The 10,868-nt window shown below is 43.5% G+C and overlaps 1 protein-coding gene across 5 annotated transcripts in view; it reads left to right on the top strand.

Moving 5' to 3' along the window:
• The window catches only part of Pcca (propionyl-CoA carboxylase subunit alpha), a 402,547-nt gene that overhangs the window by 383,445 nt on the left and 8,234 nt on the right, over positions 1-10,868 (top strand). For all 5 annotated transcript variants that reach the window (XM_023560628.2, XM_023560629.2, XM_003477596.5 and 2 more), the window contains one exon: positions 10,379-10,456. In XM_023560628.2, the coding sequence (XP_023416396.1) occupies positions 10,379-10,456 (78 nt within the window). The remainder of the gene's footprint in view (positions 1-10,378; positions 10,457-10,868) is intronic.

A 10,868-nucleotide genomic window follows, 5' to 3' on the forward strand; every position in this document is an offset into this window, starting at 1 on the left:
TAAATAAAAATGATCAAGTTCATTTGTTATTGACGATCAGCCCTGAAACTTGATATACGGAGTTGGAAAACTGACTTAATAATGGCATTGCCTGGCAATATGAACATAGAACTACCAGCTTTTTCTGGAAATGTATGAGAAGCTAAGTAGTTTTGAATCCTTACATTTACTTTGAGGGAAGGTCTGGAAAAAAAATCACTCACTAAAATTGTCTGGTTCTGGATGCTGGGATTTGAGAGAGGTGGATGATACAGGGCAGTGGAACGTGTGTATCTGCCTCATGCATGTCTTCATTCTGTAGGGTAGGCATCAGATGAGAGATCCTTGGCACCCATCAACAGTCACAACATGTCAGTGGAATCTTCCAGTGACTAGATGGCAGGCTGGTAGACAGTTGAAGGGTTTGTTTTCTTCAGTTTTTTCGTAAGGTTTTTCTGGAAGCCATGTAGACTGCATATTGTCAGCCTGAGTTTGTTAGTCCTAATCATGAAACTTTAATTACAAAAATCACATTTGTGCTTTTTTTCCTCTTGGTAATAATAAGTGTTTACCTTAAATGCTTACTTTTCTCACACCTGGGTCTAAGAGCCAGCACAGGAGGAGGCAAGGCTGGGAGGAGGGGTAGCTCCTGCCTCCAGCATGGAGGGCAGCAGTGCAGGCTTCCCCCTCCTGCCTGCCCAGCGTGCAGCCCCGCTGTGGTATGCAGTGCCAGAGCCCAGAGAGCTTCCAGGGCCAGACCAAGGTGTCTTCTAGATTCTTTTTCTTTTCTTTTCTTTTTTTTTTTTTTTTTTTTTTTGTCTTTTTCCTTTTTATCAGTACCGGGGATTGAACTCACGACTACCTGCTTGCAAGGCAGGCGCTTATGCCGCTGAGCTAAATCCCCAACCCTGTGTCTTCTAGATTCTTACCAACTTCTGTCTCATGGCCCTCTTTTTTCCCACATACCAAAGGGTCTGGCCTTCATACTTCCCATTTGCTGTTAGTAGCTGATTGTGAGAAAATAGGACATCTAAGAAAAGTGCTGTGCTTATTTCTTTGGTGTAGCTCAGATAGTGAAAACACCCACTAATAATTAAACATGGGTACTCAAGAATGGCTTAATTTGAGAATCTACTGACTGATAAGTTTATCGCTATGGAGAAATGGGGCCTATCTTTTATATGTCCCTTAAAATCAGAGATCTTGGGGCGTTGACTGCCTGGCAACATCATCGTCGTCTTGGTGGCCTTCATTTTTGCACTCCTGTGCCTGGGCCAGGCAGGTGGATGTGTGCGTGTCCTTTATTGCCTGTCTCTGGGACCTTACAGAACTTCCTGTCATAGGCTGTGCTGTTGTGTTGTGATAAAATGGTATTTTCTCTTGAATTACTATTATTTGTGAAAAAAATTACAAATTTCTAATGCTGAAAGGGTAAGGTGTTTAAACATTGGTTTCTACAAGAACTTTTATAGTCCAGTTTTTCCTTTTGTAGTAATTAAAACACAAGAAACTTTCCTTGGACCAAGGGCATAGTACGCACTTGCAGCCCTTAGAAGAAAATAGCTCTTGAATTTTTAAGCTTTTGCAGTTTTAAATTATTTTAACACTGCAGGGCATGTTGTGTTTTTCTCAGCAATAATAACACTGCAATGAAGTTCTGCTTTTATCAGCAGAAAGATAAAGGAATCAATCATCTCTGAAGGAAAACAGGGCCTGAAAACAATGAAGGATCTACAAGCATTGTTTTACTTTGATACAGTCTTTATAGCTTAAATTCCAGCAATCTGTAAGTTTTACATTGACCATAAGTAAAAACTGACAGATCTTAGGATGGTGGGTCTGACAATCGTAAGTGCTATAAAAGTGTCACAGTCATAACTAATCTATTTTGTGAAGTAGTAAACACTTTGAAAAAAATTTAATTGCCTCAGAGGTTTAAGGTAGCTGCTTAGAAATAAGAAATACACTTGGAGGGCTTGGCATGTGGAGATCTGAGAACCGATCATCTGAAACATTTCCTCTGTCCTGAATACTGAGGTTGTGTGTTATTCTAAATATTCATTTTGGCTTCCTATGCAAAAGTTTCTGATACTTTAAAATCTCTGTGACATAATATTTGACATTAAATGTGACTGCAAACCATTTTTTACATGATTATATGTATACTAGTTATTTTTAACATGTGGGAAAGTATTAGTATGCAGTGAAATGCATATAAGCAAATATATCATAAAATAGGAGTAAATTACTAAAGTCACAAACCACAAACTTTTTTTCATTTTGGCTTTTTGAGATAATCTCATTACGTAATTGAGGCTGGCTTTGAACTCCCAAGTGATCTCCCTGCTTCAGCCTCCCAAGTTGGGATTATAGGCATGTACCATCACACTTGGTACAAGTCACAAACTTAAAAAAAAAAAAAAAAGAATTATTTTCATATAACTCTTGTGTCTACCAAAAATGTTTTTATACTGACTGTCATCACACAGTACTCTCATTAAGTAGGAACATACTGTAATCAAAACTAGCACTTTTATGACAAACTTAATTTTCTTTCTTTTTGTTGGTGTAGGGGGATTGAACTCATGACCTTGCCCTTGCCAGGCAGGCGCTTATGCTACTGAGCTAAATCCCCAGCTCTACACACTTAATTTTCTTTTTTTTTTTTTTTTTTTTGGTCTTTTTCATTTTTATCGGTACCGGGGATCAAACTCACGACCGCCTGCTTGCAAGGCAGGTGCTTATGCCGCTGAGCTAAACCTCCAGCCCCAACACACTTAATTTTCTAAACTATCTTTATGATATTTTTGTTTTGGTTCTGGGGATCGAACTCACGATCTCATGCTTGCCAAGCGGGCGCTTATGCCACTGAGCTAAATCCCCAGCCCCTATGATTTTTTTTTTTTTTTGGTCTTTTTCCTTTTTATCGGTACGGAGGATCGAACTCACGACTGCCTGCTTTCAAGGCAGGAGCTTATGCCACTGAGCTAAACCCCCAGCCCCTCCCTATGATATTTTTGAATGAAAGTATTTAAAACATTTTTTCAGAATAATAGTGAAATACATTCTGTCCATGTGCTAACATTAAACCTATAGCTGCTATATTTATTGCATGTTTATTTTGACTTTGAATATCCTTGGGGGGGGGTTGAACTCACAACCTTGTGCTTGCCAGGCAGGCACTGTGTCTCCAAGCTACATTCCTGGCCCTTATTTCGACTTTGAATAAAATTGAAGCCATTATAAGCACATTTATTTTGTTAACCTTTTGATATCAGAAACAAAACAATAAAAAGAGCAAACTTGAGTTTTTTTTTGTTTGTTTGTTTTTTGTTTTTTTTTGAGACAGGGTCTCACTATGCAATGAGGGCTGGCCTTTGAGCTCACTTTGTATACCAGGTTGGTCTGGAACTCACATTAATCCTGCCCTAACCCTAACCTTAACCCCGCTGCCTATCCTTCTGAGTGCTTAGGATTACAGGCGTGTGCCATTATGCCAAAGGAGATACTTTAACATTGCATTTAGTTGACTCTTTTGGATTACATTTGGATTCTGCAGTCATCCCAGATGTATCTTATGCATCAGAAGATTAAATAAGATATAACACATAAGGCTGTATACACATTTACATGTCTTGCTCTCCTGTTAGTTTGTGACTCATTTGTGAAACCAAGAGAGGCACTAGATACCTGTTCTTGTTTTTGCCATTCAGCCCATTCCTATTAGCAAGACATGTTCTGGAGTATTTTTGCAGGCTGAACTAAGGAAGAGCTATTCTGTATCCTTTTTTTTTTTTTTTTAAACTCTATCCTTTAGCAGAAGGGAAATTAAGTATTTGGGATTATTGCTTTTGGGAATGCCTTAGGCAAGAAACATATACTGGTGAAAACTCAGTGTTTTAGTCATTAATACCCTCCTCAGATTTCACTTTGGCTTTTCCTCCTGGCCTGTGCTCCTCTGGGGAAGGCTCCTAGCAGGTAGGACCATGGCCTAGAGGTGCCCCGTTGTAGATCCTGACAATTCATACTTCCTCTTTGTTTTCAAAGCTCTTGCAATTGAACTTATAGCCAATCTTGGAGACTGGCAAGTGAATTTGACAAAAAACTTTATTTTTCATTTCTTAAAGAAATAACCCTTAAAAACTCCTTAGCTCTCAGGTACCCTAGATGAGAAGGGTTGGGTTGGGTGGTTGGTATTGCACTTGGCACCTCATGCAGCTCAGCAGCAGTAACTGCATCTTTCTCTGGCAGAGGAGCTTATCTAGCTGATCGATGCTTCAGCTTCTGGTTGCCTTGATTTACAGCCATAAAATGATAGCAATAATTATATGTGCATATTTTACAGAGTGGCTGTTTAAGCAGCTTATTTGACAATAAGCTGATTTCGCACCCAAACCTCTAGCTTATATTCCATAGCATGTATATAGTCATGCATTCATTAACATTTTAAACCTTTAAATCATGAAACATTACAGACATACAGAAAGTTATGGAGAATAATTTCACAAGTACCGTATGCTCTGTGTTCACCTTTACCATATTTGTTTCAGATTTTGTTTGGCAATTAAACCTTGCATATGTCATGATTTGCTCTGTGGCCTATCTTCAGTTGAATTCCTTACCCCATCTTCAGAGGTGATGACTCTCCTGAGCCTGGCCTTTTTTTGTTTGTTTGACTACTGGTGCTTGAACTAAGGACCATTACCCTGACCTCCATCCCAAGCTCTTTTTATTTTTCATTCTGAGACAGGGTCTCACTAGGTTGCAAATTTGCAGTCCTCCTGCCTCAGTGCTGAGATTACAGACATGTACTACTATGCCTGTCTTTAAATCTGGGCTTTTATTCACTTCCAGATTAACATTTATTCTTAAATTTTAGAGCTAGTTTTTGTTGTTGGAAAACATTTGGGAATTTTTATAATTTAACCTAATTATCAATAACATTTTGATGGATCAGTCAATAAATTTAAAATCATAGGAGAGTCTTGTGCAAGCTTAGCATTGATTCTGTTTTCTAAGAAATGATCTCCTTTGTGATGAAAGGGCATATTATTTTTGTTTTCAACACACTTGAAGAAGATAACCATTCTCAACCTTACCAACATTTAAATTTTCTTTCTTCTTTTACTAAAAAATAAATTTAAAGAAAAATCATTTTATTGAGTCCTTTAAAATAACCTACTTCACAAAGGTAGAGAATTGAGACTCATTTCATACAGGAATTGTAAAAAGCATAAATTTTAATTATTTCCCTAACTGTGGGCTTTGGCTCCACTTTTCAGCTAAGAGAACAGTGAATAGTAACTTTTTTCTTCATTTTAAGGAATTTTAAGAAAAGCTAGACTTTTTTTTTTTATCTGGCCATGATCTCAGTTCATTCCCTGAGCTCTTGGCTCCGAAACAGGGTAGTCCCAGGAAAAGAAGGAGGCAGAGGGCGGCCCTGAAGTTCCAGAGCCAGCAGCCTTTAACCGTTAATCACTATGTGGCCTCTTCTTTCACCGTCCCCAGAGTGAGGGTGCCTGGAGGCCTCAGCGCCTCAGTGGAGGGCTTTGGGGACATTTCTGACTACTGCAGTCTACTGGGTTTCTTACTCCCTCCCGCTTTACATGAAGATGCTGCAAGAAACACATTTCTTCTCTAGGAAATACCAGGGCATATTTAGTAGCTATCTTAGCAGCTTAGAAAGAGGAAGCTGGAATAATCAGATTCCAGCCTGCCTTTCAACCGAATCGGAACTGCCTTCTGAGATCTGGAGGCCTCAGTACGCGCTGCTTTGAGGCACCTGTGTGCTAAGCAGCACAGTCTGTAAAAGTGTAATTGAAGGATTTTCACTTGTGTGGAGTAGTCAGCAGTGCTGACACTGATCCCTGGTTTTTGGGGCCCAGGGCAGTGAAGGGGAGACTGCAGCAGGCCAATAAGCCCTTCGAGCCTTCTGTCTCATTTGGCAGAAAAACATAGAACATAGGACAACAAAAGAAGGCTCCTTTTTCTATCAAAATTCATGCTCCTCCCTTGCGTCTTCCCCAAAAAGGGGACTGAGTTTTTCAGCTGCACACGGTGATTTGGTGCTCATTCTTGCAGGGAAACAGTTGTTGTCTGAACAGGCAGGAAACAGTTTTCTTTTAATTGCCGAAATCGTTCGGAAGTGCTTCATGCCCTGCTTCTATACAGCAGATGCTGCGCATTAATTGGCCTGTGTAGAAGTGACCCAGGGTTCCGTGCAGCGGGCCCAATTTTAGGCAGAGGGTTTAAGTAGCTTATTTATTATTTTGTATGGTCTGGTGTACATTATGTGCCCCTGCACGTGTCGTGTTTCATGGTCTGCAGTTTCTAATGTCATGTGGGTTTCAAAACCTGTGTTTCTCGGGTAATGTACTAGCAGCAGGTAAGCTCAAAATACCATCCATCAGGAGCTAATTTTTTATCCAGATACTCCAATGACTGATGAACCTGTCTTTTGTATGAATGTTTAGCACAGTAGAAAGCCATATGCCACTGGCACGGTTTCCTCTGCATTCTTTACAGTTGGTAGAGAGTGGGCTTCCAAGCGGGGAACTAAACCGACGCCATTTGCGTCTTCTTGCCTATGTTTAAACGTGAGCACCTTTAAAAAGGCCCTGCTTTCAGTCCACAAAAGAGAGCAGAAGCTGTCTTAAAGGAAACCTGACTCCTATAATGATTTTCTTTATCAGAAATAGGACTGCACACTCTTAATAGGGAACCTTGTTTTGTTCCTCCCCGTCTGTTGCCAACAGACCTCAGCCCATTAGAAGGGCCTCCCTTGTGTGGGAAGACCACAGCTGTTACTGTAAATCTCATCCAGTCACTGTATCACCCCCATTTTGTGGCTCTGAAGGATGAAATTGAGAAATGGAATACTGTGCAGTCATCCTTTACATCTCCAATTTTAGGCCTCTGCCATCATTTTCATGCTTTTATTCCAAATCAAATAACATTAGTGGGCTATACAACCTTCTGATGACTATCTGGTCTCAAGTACAGCTTTCAAGTCTCTACTTTTGGGGTCTTCCTTTTATGTTTGGTGGCAGTCTCCCCTTCCCTGCCGTCTCTTTTCTTTCCTCCACTTTCTTTGAGCTTTCTCAGGGACGAAGGCAGTTTGCAGTTTGCATGATATGTGTTGCCAAATGTGTCCTAGTCATGTTGTATTTTCCGAAGGCGTGTGCAGAAGGATCTGTGTCTTTTAATCTTTGTGGAAGGAGTGAAGAGGACTTCGTAGAAGGAGATTGGGGGCTTTAATCAGAAACAAGATGTGGCTTAAATCATTAGCACAACAAAGCATACTATAAGCTTCAAGATAAAAGTCTCTGGGGAAAGAGTCCTCTGAAAATAAATGGAACTTGATAGATTTCCATATCATTTATAACTTCCCTTAATTACACTTGGAAGACTTGCCAGTAAAACTGGAAAATTGGCAGCCTCTATCCATTAGAGTCATTTTGCCGACCATGGCAAGCAGCTGGCTTTACTGGATTTTATTTCCCATCACTCACAATTAATCATCAGCTGGAGATGTCTGAAACTCTTCAGCACAGACCAATGCCGGGTGACATCCGGGCCTCCTAAACATGCGAAAATCTGCTGAGTAAATGGACTGAGTTCCCCCTCAAGCTCACTCATTTGGGGGCAAGGCTGGCTCCTGCTTAATGAGTGCCGCTCTGATAATCGGATGTGAATGTGAACTTTGACCCCATGTCAGAGGAGAGGACGCAATAAGCTGGATGAAAGATACAGGATTCAGGCCTCCAAACTCTGAACCAATTAGACAGGGAGCAAAGAAATACATCAGGCAGAGCAGGCTCATCAGAAAGACTTGTGAGGCTTGTGACCAGTCAGCCCAACATTGGAGACATCCTGTCACAATCATTAAGTCCTTATCAGATGACTCACAAAAGTGTTAGAAAAGTGTGCGCACACACATGTGGCAGAGGCAGGCCTGCCAGCATGCTGTCTGAGACTGCAGGCTGAAGAGCTGCTCCATGTGCCCAATTAATGCCTGGTTTCCTGCACCCAGGCAGACAGAAGGTGCTTGCTGCCTTGGGAGCTGCCAGTCAGCACTCTTATACCCTCAGGTGCGTGGCGTGTCCTGCAGGGGCAAAAGCAACACAAGCAGCCAGGCTTCCACAACCAGAGGCGAGAGAACAGGTCTCACCTGAGCCTAGAGGTGCCTCTCGGTGGGGGCCGGTGCCTGGCTCAGCATCTGCCCAGGCCTTGGAGCACCTGGTGTCACCAGAGTGACACCACTGCGCAGCATCAGGCACATGTGCCTTGTGTGTCCACTGCATTCTTGGCGCATGGTTTGTGCTCACTGTACTTGCTTCCTTGAGTTGATTTTTCAGGGATGAAATATGTTGGAATTAGGTCCAGCTTATACTTAACAGGTGTGTGTTGGTATACATGCATGTGTTGTACAAAATGTAGCTCGCTGTTTGTAGGCTATCAGGGAACATTCTGTAAGAGAAGGGGATAGGCAGGGGCGAGGCATATCTGCTGGCAGGGGGCCCAAGAAACAGAAGGGATGGGGCAAGGGTGGCAAGCTGGGGCTCTGAGATGCTCGCAGAGGAAGACAGGCCAGGTACCCTTGTTGGAGGCCAGTACACAAGTACCTGTGGTGTGAGCTCATCCATCTGTGGAGAGAATAGGGGCCAGAGCCCAGAGGTGGAGAATGGATTCCTGTTTTGGGTAGAATTTCTATTAGGTCCATTCCCAAAGGGCTCCCCTGCCCCGCAGCCTGCTCACCCAGTGTGTGGGTGAGAGTGATTAGCATCCAGCAGCTGGACCCTCAGCTCTATCTAGGAAGCCACAAGTTGGGTCTGCAAGGCCCTCCTACACTGAGCTCAGTGACAGGGGCCACTTTGAGGGCTCTGCTCTTCTGTCTTTCTTGGTCCCTCCCTTGCTCTGCAGAGAGAACAAGGTCTAAAGTGAGGACATGAGGGAGCAGTGATCCCAACACCTCTGGCTGGGGCACTTGTGTGCCTCAGTGCTGCCCTTGCCCATTTCCTGCCTGTGAAGAGCAGCCCTTGAAAGTCTCTGGCCTGTCCGTGGACTGCAGATGCCAGGTGACAAGAATCAGAAGCGGCAGTGAGCACAGCTCCTCTGAGCCTGCTCGCCAGCACAGTGTCTCCTCCGTGCCAGCTCTGAAGCTTTGGCATCCCCTCTCTTCCTGTGTTTCTGTGCCAGGAAAAAGTAGCCCACCACCTGAACAGCAGAGAAGGACGCACAGGGCTTAGCACTACGCGCTGCCAGCATGACAGCTTGGCCACTGTAGGGGCTGGGAAAGGACTTGGAGATCATTTGGGGACCACAGGAAAGAACGTTCTTCATGTGCTTCTGCACCCCTGGCCAAGCACAGCCCGTGGTGACTGACCCTGAGCGCATGCAGCATGCCCCCCACACCTTGCAGGCCTCGTGCTGCAGTGTCAGGGGCTAGAAGGCTGTTTCCACAGAGCTCAGAGGAATATGGCCCAGCTAATCCATTCATCCCCATGGAGGCTGCAGAAAGTGAATAAGTAGGAGTAGCTTTTAGTCACAGCCAATTCCAGTTTAATACCAGTGGGTTTGCACCCAGCTCAGCCTGGATTTCCCTCATAATAAAAGGCAAACATCAGAACACACAGCTTTGTGGGTGCCTGCCGCAGCTGTCAGCTCCCTGCAAGGCCTGAGCAGAGCTCTGAAAGTCATTTCTGGCATAAGAAGATGCTTCTCAGGAGTGGCCTTGCGGTCAGCACTTGCGTGTCTTTCAGAGGCAAGGACAGTGGTCCTCGTGCTCCTGAACCAAGCTGTGTTCCCAGCTCCCTAGGACAATAATCAGAGATGTGACTTTGTGATGACAGCTTTACTGAGACATAATTCACTCCTTTAAAATTTAGTTCAGCCTGACCTTGAACTGAACCAGCAGTGATCCGCCTGCCTCAGCCTCTCAAGTGCTACAAGTACAGGTGTGCACCACAATTTTAGAACAGCTTTAACTACCTGAGAAGAATCCCTGTATCCATCAACAATCATTCCTTCCTCCCCATTCCTGGGCAGCTACTAGTGTTTCTATCTGGAGAGATTTGCTCTTCTGGAGATTTTAGCTAAGTAGAAAACATTCCAGTCTTGTAGGGCCTGGTTTAGATTCAGAGGTGACCACAGGAAACCCTCCAAGCGCACTCCCATCCTCCAGCCCCATGTTTTTTCTAGTGAGGACTCATTGAATGAGGAAATAGCCTTTCCTGTCTCTAAAGATAACTGAGAGTAAGGAGACCTGAGGTTGGTACTGCGGTTTCAATGAATGTTTTAGCCCTTTTGACAAAGAATTCCTTAATGGTTTTATTCTTGGGTGTTACTGGGAAATTAGATTGATTTGAAAAATTCAGTCCATTTTTAATTTGTTTTCCAGGTAGCAGAAGGTCAGGAAATTTGTGTGATTGAAGCCATGAAAATGCAGAACAGTATGACAGCCGGGAAGACTGGCAAGGTATGCCCTGAGTCCCCACCAGTCCATGCCACTCTTGGGACAGAGGCAGAACCTCCAACTCTGAGTCCCGCACAGTCTGGCCCGAAAGTGACCATGGAGGTGGCCTCTAGCCTCTCCTTTCCCTGGGGAGGACACCAAGACCGGAGCGTGCCTCCTGCACTGAGTCTAAGGCCTCCCAAGCAGGGGTCCCGAGCTCTGCTCGTGGAGCAGAGGACAGCTGTTCTTCACTGTGATGTTGTTCAGATCAAGGGCTCTTTAATTTTTAATGTTTGCATCTGTCTTTGAGGCAGTTAGTTATCTGAGACTTAGGTGACACAGCAGGAAACAGTTTTATGGATTGCAAAAATTAATGTAACACTTCCAAGATAATTTCTCCATGAAGAGAACAATTCAGTTGAGATCAAGACGAATT

Source organism: Cavia porcellus, unplaced genomic scaffold, assembly GCF_034190915.1.
Source record: "Cavia porcellus strain 051 isolate PalLab524CR breed Dunkin Hartley unplaced genomic scaffold, mCavPor4.1 scaffold_4, whole genome shotgun sequence".
In the NCBI taxonomy this organism is placed as follows: Eukaryota; Metazoa; Chordata; class Mammalia; order Rodentia; family Caviidae; genus Cavia; species Cavia porcellus.